The sequence below is a fragment of the Phalaenopsis equestris genome, unplaced genomic scaffold (genome assembly GCF_001263595.1).
Source record: "Phalaenopsis equestris unplaced genomic scaffold, ASM126359v1 Scaffold000090, whole genome shotgun sequence".
Classification (NCBI taxonomy): Eukaryota; Viridiplantae; Streptophyta; class Magnoliopsida; order Asparagales; family Orchidaceae; genus Phalaenopsis; species Phalaenopsis equestris.
The window spans coordinates 511,302-527,639 of record NW_018164532.1 but is presented as its reverse complement, the minus strand read 5'-3'; the positions used below and the strand labels follow the sequence as shown (position 1 = coordinate 527,639).

The 16,338-nt window shown below is 31.0% G+C and overlaps 2 protein-coding genes across 4 annotated transcripts in view; one reads left to right on the top strand and one right to left on the bottom strand.

The window, feature by feature from the left end:
• LOC110020027 (thioredoxin-like 3-1, chloroplastic) overlaps positions 1 to 2,442 on the top strand; it is a 14,783-nt gene extending 12,341 nt beyond the window's left edge. Inside the window, exons 2-5 of the mRNA XM_020717979.1 lie at positions 1,683 to 1,757; positions 1,836 to 1,902; positions 2,160 to 2,177; positions 2,261 to 2,442. Coding sequence (XP_020573638.1) covers positions 1,683 to 1,757; positions 1,836 to 1,902; positions 2,160 to 2,177; positions 2,261 to 2,359 — 259 coding nt within the window. The 3' untranslated portion in view covers positions 2,360 to 2,442. The remainder of the gene's footprint in view (positions 1 to 1,682; positions 1,758 to 1,835; positions 1,903 to 2,159; positions 2,178 to 2,260) is intronic.
• A 1,504-nt stretch (positions 2,443 to 3,946) lies between these two features.
• LOC110019991 (diphthine methyltransferase homolog) lies at positions 3,947 to 14,074 on the bottom strand. Of its 3 annotated transcripts, none has more exons than XM_020717921.1 (5): positions 14,004 to 14,074; positions 9,871 to 10,215; positions 9,047 to 9,764; positions 6,563 to 6,653; positions 3,947 to 5,931 (listed from the first exon to the last, which is right to left on the bottom strand). In XM_020717921.1, exons 2-3 carry the CDS (start codon positions 10,199 to 10,201, stop codon positions 9,049 to 9,051), a joined length of 1,047 nt encoding a protein of 348 aa, XP_020573580.1. In that variant the 5' UTR covers positions 10,202 to 10,215; positions 14,004 to 14,074; the 3' UTR covers positions 3,947 to 5,931; positions 6,563 to 6,653; positions 9,047 to 9,048. The 3 variants fall into 3 exon arrangements, with proteins under 3 accessions (XP_020573580.1, XP_020573582.1, XP_020573581.1); XM_020717923.1 differs by having other exon boundaries at positions 9,871 to 10,218; positions 14,004 to 14,073; XM_020717922.1 differs by having other exon boundaries at positions 9,871 to 10,234; positions 14,004 to 14,054.
• Positions 14,075 to 16,338: the final 2,264 nt, after the last annotated feature.

The following is a 16,338-nucleotide window of genomic DNA, read 5'->3' as shown; positions in this document are numbered from 1 at the left end:
ATATATATATATATATTATGGAGAAGAAATTTAAGAAAGAGGCGAGTCAAATCAGATATGAAATGGATGATTGATTCTCTTTCGTGGAGGGGCGTTTTGAGCGAAGATTCACGACCCTAAAAGAAATGATGAATAAACTCATAAAGTTTCACGCAAAATAACATCCGCCCATCGTAGGAGCAATAACTTCGAGAATAGGCACAAGCGCCGACAACCAGAAGGATTCATGCTACATCAGGGCAGTGTGCCCACTTAAGGAAAATCAGGAGCAGACTCGAGCGACATCACTTAGGAGAAATAACAGTACGTTCAGATGACTGGAACAAACGAAAACAATCGAGGTTGAACGAAAGAGTTGGGAACGAATTCGTGCGACATCTGGAGGTATGGAACGGGCGGCGGCAGACCGATCAAGACAACGTGCGATTCATGGCTGGAGAAGATCACTTGGAAGAATTTTGACCTAGGATAGAGAACCACAGTTAGTGGGACCTCGACAGAGGGCTGCATCCAACTTCGTAAGTGCCTTTTATGATGACAACCTTCTTGGCAAAAGGAGATTGAGAAGTAATGGTGGGAACGAAATAGCTGGAGATGAGCGGGGAAGTTTATAGGGGAATGATTTGTACTGCAAACTATTCTGAAGAGAGAGGACGGTGACTCTGAAGACTATGATGAGGGCGATTCAGGACACGATTGGAATTCTTGATCGAGTTGCATAGGAATTCTAGTTATCGATGAGTTGCTAGATGGTTGTTTGATATAATATTATCTAAGATTGATTGGAATTCAGGACACTATTCGATTCGAATGTGGCCAAAGGGAGTGCACAAGACGACATTTCAAGAAGAGGATGGCCACCATGAATTCTTGATAAATGGAAAGAATTGCCAGTTGATAATGTCGCATGGGAACCAAGTGCTTCAACAACAATTTCATCTTTTCCACCTCGAGGACAATGTCTGGATAAGAGTAATTTTAGATCGGCACCTACGGAAAAATTTATCTTTTATTAGCCTATAAACAATTTACTCTTGTCATTTATTATGATTTAGTATAAATATGACTAATATGTTTAGGATTAGGGTTTGAGAGAGATTTCCTCTCTCACAAATTGTAGGATTTTGGAGAGATGGCCTACCTTTTGAATTTTAGTTGCTTATTTATATATTTGTGTTGAATTTTTTCATGTTCTCGTAATAAAATATTTTTTTACCCAAATTTCTCTGAAAATATAGGATTGATCCTATCAATTTTCTAACCTTCAATTTTCTGGTATTGCCCATATTCATTGTTTGATAAATTGATGAGAGTGGGAGAGAGAGAATTTAATTACCTGATATAATTATGTATTGCTCTTTAGTTTCTTTATGTTAACAGAGTATGTCAATAGCGCTCAAATGCGTAATACATTGGTTGAAATTAACATTTAGAATTCTATGATTGTTGATAAAAAAAGGTAAGATTTAGATACATGACAAATGAATTCTATGTATTTGCATATTTTCACTGTTAACTTCATTTCTTATACATATGCAGTTTTATTTATGCATGAAAAACATGTATTTCACTTTTTAGAAATTATAATGACATTTTTTTATATGATATGGAAGACTTTTGGGTGGAATAAATATAAAAACTAAAATTTAAACATTATATAATTTTTATTTCTGATTGTGCAGGATTGCATCGTGGTGTCGAAAATGCATTTATTTGAAGCCCAAACTGGAGAAACTTGCAGCTGAGTTCCACCCCAGGTTGGTTTCTTTTCTAAATTATCAATTTTTTTTTATCATAAAATCAGAAATTGGAATATGCTCTTTCTCAATTTACAGAGTTCAGTTCTATTTTGTGGATGTAAACAAGGTGCCACAAGCTCTGGTAAAGCGTGGAAATGTTACTGTAAGTCATATTTTTTTGGCCTTTTATCACACACCACACAATTCTTATGTATTTAACATATCAAACACCTAAAATTTCATATACGACACCAATGGTATAAATAGAAATATGAAACTTTCGGTGTTAGATTTATAAATACATAAGAGTTGTATGATAAAGTTATAGCTCACATCCATTTTTATTTATATAATGATATTTCATTAATTTCATTCAAATTCGATGCCATTTCTGAATATTTATTTATGGATTTTTCTCAGAAAATGCCCACAATTCAGGTATTCAACATTCTTCTTTTATTTTTACTATAATAGTTTTGCCTCAATAGAAAATTATTGCTGGGTGTTCATAAACCGTGTAGCTATGGAAGGATGGCGAATGCAAAGCCGAGGTAATTGGAGGGCATAAAGCATGGCTTGTTATTGAAGAAGTTCGGGAAATGATTCAAAAAAACATCTGACATGTAAGTAATTTATGTATTTAATTTTCTCTGCTTCAATGTGTAGATATTGTGTGATTACTGCATTAATTAGGTGAGAAATTCGAAATCAAATTTAAATCAATCAACTTTTATATAGAAATCAATCTTCTGAAGCTAATATTTGGTTGGTAGAATATCTTTCTTATTTATTTAGTTAAAGTGTAGATAAGTGCTGATTAAAAAATTTCTGCCAATTTCATTGACCATCAGCTTATGTAATGTGCGCCCGACTATACAAAATTCAATCTAAGGCACACATTTTACATTTTATGTTTATGTTTTGCGTATGAGAAAATGCTACCAACACTTGGCTTTCATTCGCATTATAATTGTTACTTTTTTTTAATTAGAATGATGAGCGATAAATGTAACATTTTCTTAAAATGGAACATGGACAGGCTTTGTGGCCATTTTGATAGAACATAATGAAATGCTTTCTGCTTTTTATATAAAGGTTTAGAGTGTAATGAAGAAATAACAATTGAACTCAATTTGACCTTCACGGATATGGTGTGCTCTTTGCGGCCATGAAAGAACATAGTTATTTACACATTCTATAATCTAGAAAATTTATTAATTTGACCTTCACGGATATGGTGTGCTCTTTGCGGCCATGAAAGAACATAGTTATTTACACATTCTATAATCTAGAAAATTTATTAATTTGACCTTCACGGATATGGTGTGCTCTTTGCGGCCATGAAAGAACATAGTTATTTACACATTCTATAATCTAGAAAATTTATTTAAACAGTACAATCTCTCCCGAAGCTCTCAAAATTTAGAAAAAATATTAAATCAGACTCCACATGCAGAGCTGTTTGCTTGAAATACAGGACTCGCTTGACCATATTATAGGAATATTCTCGCATTATTCTAAATATTTTTCATATTATTTATGTTATTTACGTGATTTTGAAATGTTATTGTTCTTTAAACAATAATACCAAAAACACATAATAACAAGGAAAATATTACTTAAATAAGACATCAATAACTCATGAATATCAAATCAATAACATTGGTAAAAGTTTTTATTTTATCATTTCCTTGAATCACCTCAATAATACAATAATAAGACAAATAACATTAAAAATATTAATATTCAAAATATCGTGAGAAAATTTTTCTATGCAATGTAATATTTTTATAACACATTAGTAAGGCGGAGTCGAGTGCATTCGTTCTTTTTTTTTATTTTTTATGCACATGGGGCAGACTTTTACGCGAAGTTGGACTTTTCAAGCAACTCTAATAAACACAAAATTTGGAAACAAAGTTTGAATTAAGAGTTAAGCTTGAGTTCAGGTCAGATATAGGTATTAATTTTTGACCCATTTATTATTCAGGTCAGATTTGAGTTAATTCTATTCAGCTTATCATTTTCAGGACAGATCTAAGCTCAACTTGCTGACCTAAATTCACCTAAATTTCACATGTAAATGCATACGATTTTTGTGGCATGCACCTAAATTTTCAAAGGAAAAAAAGATCAAAATAAGCCAAGTGCTTTTGATTTCAAGAGTAAATCAAAATTACATTTAAATAAATATTTTCAATTTCCCTCATAAACAAAAGCAAACAAGGACCCATAATACCGTTATCAACTATAAACTATCTTAAATAATAATATGCTATCAACCATTACAATACCCTTCTCCCAATAATTTCAGTCTGTATTATATAAACATTCAGAGAAATGAAGTTTTTAACATTTATTCTAGAGAGAAACGTATGGTTTCACCCTAGCATTCAAAAAACTACAATTTGAAATTTAAACATTTGCACATTCATTCGAATTAGAAAAAGAAATTATAAAGAAACCACCTATAACGCATTAATTTACATCCTTCAACACCCAAAATTAAATATTTCATATTAACCGCCCCAAACATCCCCTTAGATGCAGAGGTCGAAAGGAAAGATATGCAGGAAATAGCATTAGTTGTGCAGCTTGCGGATGCCATTAGGACGTCGTTAATGGTGGATGGATGGGTTGGAGAAAGGCGAGGATAAACATGCAGATTAGATTTACCGTTAACAGACATAATTAAAAAAAAGCAATAATAATGAAAGCAATTTTAAGACAGAAGGGCCTCATAAGCATAAGATATAACATCAAAGATGGTGGTTTTTAACCAGATCTAAGATGGTACGGTCAAAATTTAAATATCATAGGCCCTACAATGACATATTATGGATAAAGACTTCAAAAAATTAAAAAAAATAATGATTATTTATTTCAAGTTCAAGATTTTAATCTGAAAAATAGATAAGACATCGGAGCTAATAAAAAAAAATAGAAGATTTGAGAATGCCGGTATCAATTACCAGAAGAAAATGTGGGACAAAGGGATATGATGCATGATGATAATGAGACATCACAAATGCTAAACTACCAATTTCTAAGAACACTTAATTTCCTTGTAGAAACAAAAAAAAAAAAAAAAAGGTGAACTTAAGCTTTGCTTTTTACATTGACACAACTTAAGCCTTTCACCATATAAAAAGAATACCATTATTTAGCTTCTAAAAAGAGAAATGCAACTATTCATGCTTAGGTGATAGATATGTAAAAACAAAAGAATCAAGTGGCATACATGCAAATCTTCTAAAATAAAACATTTTTAAATAGAAGAAAAAAAAAGGATAATAAAAGAAGAAAACCAATTGTTAGTGATGAGAATGCAGAAACCCCATATAAATAAAAAGCATCTGCCATAATCTCTACCCGCTTTTCTTCTAGGCAACGTACAGCGCCGATGACGTTATGGATAAAAACGCATCAGAGACTCTAATTTATTGCCTTACAATTCATAATCCAAAATGACTTATCAAGCAAATTTCAATTAAGCGGAAATAAAAGCTCAGAGAATGATTAGCTTATCCCAACATAGATTCATTTCAAATCTCCTTTCAGAGTTTGATGGTTTCTTTCTGTAATCATCACAGCTCTTCCAAGATTCATTGAAAACAACTAGAAGCAGCAGGCAAGCATTATGTGGATGTAAAAAGCAAAAAATGGGGCCGATAATCACAAGGAAGATCATCTTAGGTTCAGCTCTAATATCTTCAAAAACAATTCAGGTAGGTTTAGGATCTGACACTATTGAACACGACAAATCCATATGAGCACATTACATGCAATTAAATAATGTTTGTCGATTTTGAATTGAAAAATCTCTGATTCATAGACAAGTCAAAATACTATGTGATACAGATCTCAGAACCATTGTTTCATCCAAGAGCATAAGTTCGCATACATCTCACAAGCAAAGCCAAATTCAAACACCATCGAGCAAGAATCCAATATAATCAGAGATCGAGAACAGTATGGAATGGCAGTAGATGCGGAGCGAAAACCGACTGCGATCTTAGATCTGGGGTTAGAATCTATCGGCTAAGAACCGCAAAAGATAAAAGCGGAGAGGAAAAATGCTTACGGGACCAATTGTATACGATCTGGAGAGACAACCGCGAAGGGGAGAGAAGGTTTGTACTTCAAAACAAACAAACTGTAAAGCTCTATTTATCGCCGCGCTGAGAGAGCCCTAATATATCTCATCCATTTAAATATTCATCAACGGCTGAAATATTGTGAAATCTTAACCCTTAATTTAAAATCCGACGGCCCAAAAACACAGAGGGATGTCAGATTTGGTCTACAATTACGCTGAAAATTATTAACCAATTTCACAGATTTTTTTTATGAAATTTTTTTGAAATTCTTTGTGTTTTGTTTTTCATAATCTAAAACACCATATTAAACCATATAACACCTAAACTTCTAACAATGTGTTCATATAAGACACCGGCACTGATCCAATATGTCCCCACATTTGTTAGACACAAAATGTTAGTTTAAAAAATAAGATTTCTAAAAATATAATTTATTTAAGTCTCAAACCCTTGATAATTGCCTCCACCAGAAGGTGCATGAATGAAACCTCCAATTAAGCTCATCATTTAATAGTGAAATACATTAGGCTTATTTAGAATAACTTTAATTTTTTTAATTTTTTTATAAAAAAATTAACATATTTTAAAAAAAATTTCAAATAAGAGCATAAAAAAAGTGATTTGATTTTTTATTGTTTATTTTCATTTTTTTATTTTATTTATGTATTGATTTGAATTAATATATGTTTAGTCAAGATAGTTATTCTTAAAAACGGAAGGAACCTTCGATTTTGTGCGCCACTGGTCGCCGGAAGTCCCTTGTTATTCGGCAAACCGGTACTTGGACAAACTAGGCATACCGATTTCCCTCAATCTGCAAAATGAAAAGAGTAGATGATAAAGAAATTAAGCAAAAACTACCCTTAAGTAGGGTAAAATAAAAGAAATTTAAAGACTATAATATCTAACAAAGGTAACATAAAATCAGATAAGAATAAAACATAAAAAATCACATTTCCAGTACACATCAATAAATCTAGAGTTAAACATTATAACAAATAACCAATTACAAATAAAAACAAGAATCCATGAACAAACTTAGCTCAGGGTCTCACCTTTTAAAGAGTTGGTAGGTGGTGGTAAAAGTATGGATTTGGGATCTTTAAGTGGTGAAAATGCTATGATTTTTGTTGTGTCAACATCATGTAAAGTAACATTTCAAAAGAAAAATAAAAATAATATGTTGAGTTTTTCAACATCATGTAAATTAACATTTCAAAAGAAAAATAAAAATAATATGTTGATATCTTACTATTTATGGAAGCTTGTCCAGATTGATTGCAACAGTCAAGCCCATTTATCATCTAATAGAAGTTATACTACAATAAAATATATCTCTTGGTTTAACTCTAATAGCAAAATTCCAAATTATGTTCTTTGGATATTCAATAACTAAATTGCTCCACTTGAGAAGAAAAAAAAAAACACGGATAAATCTGAAAATAAGTTCAGATTAAATCACTAACTTTTATATTAACGACACCATAATTTTTAAACCTCTTATTATTGTCATATGCTTTGGTGTAGAATTTGTAAATCACTAACTTTTATTATATTAAAGACGCCATAATTTTTAGACCTCTTATTATTGTCATATGCTTTGGTGTAGAATTTATACCTATTTATAAAATAACATTTATACCATGAACAACTCTATTAGTGCGATTACCAACTGCCTCAATTTCTCCAGATATCAAAAAATCATTGGCGCACTTAATTTGTAATGAAATAAAGATGTCATTAAAAAAATTATATTTAGTATTTATTTAGAGTTTAATGCAGTGTACTTCTCACTTGAAACATTCATGGAATCTTTGATTCAGAAGCTTCTCAATGTTTGAGGTATTCAAATTTATGCATGTGACTTCTCAATGTTTGAGGTATTCAAATTTATGCATGTGCTTCTCGTTTTTTACTTGCAAGCAATAAATAATTCTCAATAAGAGGCTAAGAGGCCATATTATAAAAATGTTGAAGAACATATCTATGGTCTTGAACAAAAGATATATCATCTAGAACAAATGATGCCATCTTGCATATTGAAATTCCTCCACTAAAAAATTTATAATGTAATTGTTCCTCATTTAAACGTCCTGATGTACCTACATATATGATATATACGAGTTCTTTAAGACCCCTCTAGATGTTTAGAACAAAAATATATACATTCTTCATCTATATATCCCTCCACAATTGACACCTTAAATTGCACATTATTTCTGACATAATCCTTAAGCATTAAGAAGAGCCTATATATACAGTATGTTCATTAATGATTCTAACTCATTTATAATTAAGATATAAGTAATTATGTATTAGCTCTCAAATTGATATATTAATCTATAATGCTCCACAAGACCAAATATAAGTTCTTTAATCAAATGAAAAAGTGTATAATGATTATGAAGAATGATAGGAGAAAATATTTTTCTATTAAATGCTACCTTAGTATTAGGGTTGTAAGTCATCATTAAATTTTATCTCCACTAGCCATGGAACAATTACAATAAAAATCCAAAAGAGAATTTGAGAGGATTCATCTTGAAGTAATATTTTCTAATCCTTAAAAAAAAAATTTATATAAAGCTATCAAGATCAATGATAACATTCAACCTTCTTATATATTAAGCTACAAAAGATCTAATTCCTTTCCCTTTAATAGTCAATGTATTCAATTTTTTAGTTGATGGTTCAGCATTAAAAAATGATGTAAATATTTCTCACTCTCACACCAACTTAAATTGGATGCTCCCTCTTAAGAGTTCTCCCTTCCCAAGTTAATGAACTTAATGTCTTATGTCCTATGAAGAACTAGCATGAATGAAATAGAATACCGTGGGATATGTCCTATGTTAAAGCATTTATAATGAACTTAAAAATTATAAAATTAATCATGTAAGTAATCTATCTGTAGCAACTTTATTTTTCGTTTAGGATCAGGATAATATCATTGCATCAGGCTACCGTACGCGGCTTCATTTGACAATCCCCAAACATTAATTCATGCAGAAATTTTATTGAAGTTAACAGCTTTAAGAGACTTGCAAAATTCCTTCCCAACGCAACTCACAAGGATAGATCTATAAGAAAACTTTAATTTACGCAGAATAATTAATTTTAAATCTGGAATAAAAAATGAAAACATTAGAGTATATATTCATTCACTTCACCAAATGGATATAAATGAGAGTTAACTAATACGTATACCTTCATTTCAAGCTGTACGGTTTCCAAAGCCTTAGAAGCCGATCATAGAATGAGCAAGTAGCCACAAGTAATCCACTTCTACCTCCATCTTTCACACACTCGGCTCTTTGCCAATCTGCTCCATATGCTAGTGAATCGTGCTTAGTATAAGTTTCCAATATGTTAATATTCTCTCCATCTATTTTCACAATAGCAAAACCACTGTGCATGCATGCCGCCAAAACCAATCCTTTAATCAATGAATGATACTTAAGTCTCCATACTCCTCCCCCTAAGCACAAAGAATTCTCCATGAAAGGTCTAGATATACATCTTACATCCCACACCCGAATGAACTCATCATAACTCCCCGTGAGCAACATGTTAGAATCACTGGGACATTGCGCAATACAGCAGACACCCATCTTATGGGATTTCGTATTTCGAAAAACTGTTGATGATGAAGAATTCTGCCTCAAATCCCAACAGCTGAAAGAACAATCATCAGATCCTGTGTACAATAACTGAGGTTGGAGAGAATCGGGCAAAACTGCCCAAGTTTCAAATTCATGGGCTGCCCAGGATTGTGTTATCTGCAACCGATCCTCACGAAATACAAGAGTGGAAACCCAGCCATCAGAAAGACCTACTGAGGTCGAGCTGCCACTGGAATCCCAATTCACACACAAGCACATGGAGGAGCTGACTTCCTCTTTACAAACTTCTAACAATGAAAAATCTGTAGTGCCAAAAAAAAAAATTCTTGTTTTATATTCCTTTTGGAATACAGAGTTAATTGTTGGGTTAAAGAAGTTTAAGATTTGGAACAAATTGCATGATCATACCGGTTGGATGTAAACTGTAGAGAGTGAGAAATCCATCAGAAGTGGCCTGGGCGAGCAAGGGATGATGGGCAGTGCTATTGCTTATGGTACCGGCCTCACCAACGCTCGGGTTCCACTTGATATCAAAGATGCCAGGAGCGTGCACGCAATCAAGCAACTTGAGGCCAGAAGAGGTGGCGGAGAAGAGGGATATGCTTCCAGTGCGGATGGGCTGAACTTCATCTTCCTGCAGTGTGTAGGTAGCTGCAGCGAGGAGATGATGGAATGTGGGATTTGTACAGAACTCAACAGCATCGGCATTGCCATCCAGATCGGAGGACGCAATATCCATTACTCTCTGCTTTTCTACTTTTCAATAATGAAGCTATTTAATAAAAGCAAAGTACATTTTAATAAAAGCAAAAGACAATTGAACCTAACAAGACCTAAGGTTATCGCTGGGAAAATTTTTCATAGATTTACATCATAGCATGCGGGGACATTTTGTTTGGCTGGAAGTTCATTGTTATTTTTATGAAATTATCATAAAAAACTGAGAAATTTTTTATTGCCTGCAAGAGAGAGAGAGAGAGAGAGAGAGAGAGAGAAAACTGAGAAATTTTTTATTGGCTGCAAGAGAGAGAGAGAGAGAGAAGAATTAAAACTAAGATAGAAGAATTCGTCTGTTTTTATTCACGAAATTATCTCCCTATCTAAATGGGAGGATATGATATGATGATGTTAAATTTACATGCTTGACACTCAAATTTTTAACTTCACATCGCACCAGCGCCATGAAAGGAAACTAATGTCTTGGTTTTAGCATTCATCCAAATTTAATAACAATACTTTATGGCTAGAACTCTGATCACAAGTCCTTCCACATTTTATCGCACGATCAAAAAACAATAATATATTGAAGGCAATTAAATTTGAGACGTCAAGTTAAACACACCTTTCCAATTTTTAAACACCAAAATGTCATAAGCGTTGGGTTTTAGATATGTAAATATATACGAACTATGTGCCATGCACCAAAATTTTCCAAAAAAAAAAAAAACAATAGAGATAAAAATGAAAATTTTACCCACATTTGAACTAAAAATTTATTGATTTCACGAGTAAAACAACATCACATTTAAACAAACATTTTCAAATGCTATCAAATTCAAGACCAAACAAGTACCCAAAATACTGTTAGAAACTTCAGCCTGCCATAAAAATAATATGTTACCAATCATTATAATATCCCTCTACAAATAATTTAAATGCCGTACCAAAACAATATAAATCCAAGTTTAGCAATTCATTATTTCAGATAACTACAGAGGCGGTATTACATAAATAATTAGAGGAATAATTTCTTCAGCCTGCATACTTATGATACCCCAAAGCCAAAAATGTTTTATCTGAGACCTGAATGCAAATTCCACACAGAAATCAGCACTGGTCGTACATGCAGACCGTGGTATTCGGGCAGTATTGGGATGGTATTATAGTATTGCACTCCAATACCACCCCATGACCCCAATACCACTAATAATCGCCAATACCACAATTCCGCACATAATCTGGACGTATTCCATCCGCACACAATATTTCTTTCAATTTCTCAGCATCTAGCTTGAGTTGAGAATGAAATGGTGGCCGGTGATCAAATAAAATCAACATGGATCCTTATTAGAGATTGTTTCAGTTTGATGGCACCCAAATCCAGAATAAATTTGCCATAACAAACGAAATAAAAAAAATGAAACAACTGGAGAATAAACAAAGGGCCTCATAAGCATAAGAAATAACATCAAAGATGCGATTTTTACCAGATCTCAGATGGTACGGTCAAAATTTAAATATCATAGGCCCTACAATAAAATATTCTGAATAACAGTTTAAAAAAATTAGAACAATTAATGACTTTTTTTTTTGGAACATTTGAGCAAATTAATGAAGTTTAGAATAATGAAACTTAGAGCATAACCACTCCTGATATACCTTACAGAAATTTCATTATACTCCGTATATGTTTTTAATAAGCTCAAAAATTAATTTTCTTACAACATCTATTTATCATAATATATAATATTCCTAAATCCTGGACTCTCTTCCTTTTAATAAAATGATATGAATCTCTTATCTCCAAGACAAAACAAAGGCATTTGCTCTAATTCCAATTTGTACATATAAAAACAAAGGAAAATATGTGTAATTAACTCGATGGCAGGCGATGATTCATGGATTTTGACCTCAAAAATAAGTCAATAGAAGCAAGCGACAAAAAAACAAATGTTTCCGCCGAGGTAATAATACTAATATAGAAATTAACTTTGACATTGATCCACACATTATCAATTATTCCATTTTCTTCAAGCCCCTATATCCATCTTTTTGCACAAAGAATCAAAAAGAAAGTAAGAGTATCTAATATCAATTAAGGGGATGATTCAAAGAATCTGATCTAAAAAATAGATAAATAACGAGCTCAAAAATAAAAAGAAGATGGAGAATGCCTAGATCAATTTAAAAGTTAAATTCTCTATTGGTATTATTACCACCACAAAGAAGAGAGGATTGCATATATCTTTTATTTAAGATACGGATATGATGCATCATAATATAGAAAGATTAAAAAGTGTTCAACATTTGAATATGATGCTTCATTAAACTAACAATTTTTAAAAATACTTAAAAATATTTAAAGATTACTTTGATTATTTTCGAAATCATATCAATTCAGGTTAGTTAATTTACTTTCTTAATGTATATTTTTTATTAACTAAATATTATTTAGATGTCAATTAATATAATGTAAAATTATAACTTATTTATAATAATATATAATATATACTAATATTTCAATTAATTAGAATGGTATTTTATATATATATATATATATATATATATAATTTAATTTTAATGATATTTTAATAAAAATGCTGCGGAGAGGCGTTAGCCCCCAATAGTGGAGTTTGTGCTCATTCGCCTAACTTGTTTAGTGTTTTTTCCCCAAAAAAGAATTGATAAGAGGTGCTCCATCCAATAATTTGGCCAAATGAAAACATATAAAAATTATACCAAGCAAAAAATTTTTTGAAGAAAATAAAATAAAAGTGAACCCAAAGGGATAAAATAAAAAATGAAAACTAAATGTTCGGGATCAGAATGCAGAAACCCCATATAAATAAAAAGCATCTGCCAGAATCCCACCCACTTTTCTTCTCGGCAACGTACAGCGCTGATGACGTTATTGATAAAAAACGCATCAGAGACTCTAATTTATTGCCTTCAATTTCATAATCAAGTATGATTCATGAAGCATGTTTCAATTAAAACAACTTAATAGCTGAAATAAAAAAAATTAATAGTTAAAATAAAAGCTCAGAGAATGGTTGGATTATCTCAACATAGATTCTTTTCAAAACTCTCTTCAGAGTTTGATGGTATCTTTTTATAATCATCACAGCTCTTCAGGATTCACTTCGGAATAAAAAAATATAAATAAATCACACTGAAAAAAACTAGAAGTCGTAATTTGCCAAGCGTAAAAATGTATTTAAAAAGAAAGCGTGACCGATAAACACAAGGAAGAACATCTTAGATACAGTTCTCATGCACCACTCTGTTCAAAAACAATTCAGAAAGATTGTTGTTGCTCACAGTAGCTACTGAAGGTTTAGGATCTGACACTATACAACACAACAAATCCATATGAGTACATTAAATGCTATTAAATTATGTTGAATAAAAAAATCTATGATCCATAAACAAGTCAAAATACCAAATGTATGATCTACAATGATAGCAGTATGTAAGCAAGTAAATAACAGAAAAGTGATGTAAATCTCTACACATCGATTTCAATCGAAGAAGTAAAATAAATTAAAAACACATCATATTCACAGATCAAACAAACTGGAAATTTTAAAAAAAAATTAAATCTAAACAAGTGAGGCAAATCTCAGCGCCATTGTTTTCATCCAAAGCCATAAGTTCGCATAATCAAATTTAAATACCATAGAGTAAGAACCCAAAATAATCAGAGATCGAAAACAGTATAGGATTAGAAGGAGATGCCGGCCGAAAACCAATTACGAGCTTAGATATAGGGTTAGAATCTGCTGGCTACAAACGCAAAAGCAGAGAGGAAAAATGCTTACGGGACCAATGGGATACGATCTGGAGCGACAACCGCGAAAGGAAGAGAAGATTTGTACTCGAATACAAACGAACTGCAAAGATGTATTTATAGCCGCGCGGAGAAAGCCCTAATGAATCTCATCCATTTAATTATTCATCAACGGCTGAAATATTGTGAAATGTTAGCCCTTGATTTAAAATCTGACGGTCCATAAATACAGAGAGGGATGTTGGATTTGGTCTGCGATTAATCAATCTAAAACACCAAATTAAACAATATAGTTGGATCTTACTCTATTTAAAGTATACATTTCAACAATATTTTATACTTTGTGGGACATTTATTGAACAGTGACACTTAGGGGTGTAAATGAACAGAACACGAATACAAACGAATAGAGCTTGTGTTCGTGTTCGGTTTATTTGAAATTTTGCTTTTTTGAAATAAGTTCGTGTTTGAAATTGCTCGTGAAGTCACTGTTTGTGTTTGTTTCTTAAAGAACAAACCGAACACGAGCTGATCGCGAACGACGAACCAATTTGACATCTCTAATATTAATATATATATATAAATAATATACTATATTAATTATATAACTTATATTATATAAATATATAATATCTATATTAGTATACTACTAATATAGTATATTAATATATTTATTATTATTAATTTATTATACATTATAATTTATAAATATTAATTTTTTAAAATATCATAAATTTTTAATATATAATTATTTTATATTACGAACAATAACGATTCGAACACGAACGAACGCATCACTGTTCGTGTTTGGTTCGTTTAACTAACCGAAAGAAAAAAATTTGTTCGCTTTTGTTTTGTTTACTTATAGAACGAATCCAAACTGAACTCATTCACGAACCAAACACGAACTGTTCGCGAACAACGAGCATTTTTGACAGCCCTACTGACACTGTGTGATATGTCCCAACACTTATTTGACACTATAAAATAATAGTTTTAAAAATAATATATATATTTTTTTAAATTAAAATTTATGCATGTCACAAATCTTGATGATCGACTCGACCAAAAGATGCATGAATGGAACCTCCAATGAAGCTCATCATTTAATGTTGAAATACTTGAAGTTTATTTAGGATCAATCTTAATTTTTTTTTAAATTTAAAGTTCTAAAAATATGTTTATTTAATATATTTTTTGCATAATTTTTTTTCTATAAGAAATTAGCATGATTTAAAAAACAGTTAAAATAATTATAGTTATTTTGAATGTTTTTAAAAATAATTATATTTCAATCAACTAACTCAAGTATCTTTTATTTTTAATTAAAAAATAAAAAAAACAGATAACTACACATAAAAAACAAAAGCGATCCCAAATCATAAATTTTATTTTATTATTTTATTTTTCATTTTTATTTTAATTTATTTATGTATTAATTTTAATTAATATATGTTTAATTATAATAATTATTTTTAAAAATGAAAGAAGTCTTTCATAATATATGGTCCCTCGATTCATCGGAGAAGTCCCTTGTTATTCAACAAAGTTGTGCCCAGACAAATTAGTCATACCAACTCCCCTCAACCTGTGAAATGAAAAGAGTAGATGGTATAGATCCCACCAAAGAAATTAAGCAAAATCAAAAAATAAGGAGTCATTTGGAAACACATTTAATTTTTGTTTTATTTTGTTTATATTTTATTATTAAATAAAACATTTTTAATATGTTATAACATAATTAATTATTTTTTAAAATTCTCAAAATAAATTTAAGATATTTTTTCTGTTTTTAAAAATAAATTAAATAGTTCTAAAAAAATAAAAACAAAAACTTGAAAAAATGCACTAAAATAAATGCACTCTTAAAATAAAAACAAAAACAAAAAACAAAAGTGACGATCTCACTTAATTTTTCGGTCGGTTCTTGATGAATTATTGTATTTTATATAATTATATATCTTATGCATCGTAATCTTAAGCCAATTAAATGTTTCTCATAAATACGAATGTTTCACTTATAAACATGCATAATTCATATATCATTTTGGTCCCTCAAATATTTTGAAAACTATATAATTATAACTTTGAATGCTAGGGTCTTCTTTGGGGCAGCTACAGCTTATCCAGCTTATTCAGATAAGTTATTTATCTTGATAAGCTGCTGATAAGTAACCAACCAGGATAAACTGTCTGACTGTTTGGTTTGTATATTTCAAAAACAACTGATTATGGATAAATGATCATTCTGCCCCTAACATCTTTTATGAAATAAAATTATATGTAAATACTCATTTACCAACGAGGAATCGTGGCAGCGAAAGACATCCATCTAATTTGCTTAAAAAAAAAAAAACTATACCTTC

Coding starts and splice junctions, on each gene's coding strand:
- LOC110019991 (XM_020717921.1), bottom strand. CDS start 10,201: ATGGATATTGCGTCCTCCGATCTGGATGGCAATGCCGATGCTGTTGAG. Junction 9,765..9,870: donor CTACAGTTTACATCCAACCG/GTATGATCATGC, acceptor TTGGCACTACAG/ATTTTTCATTGTTAGAAGTT.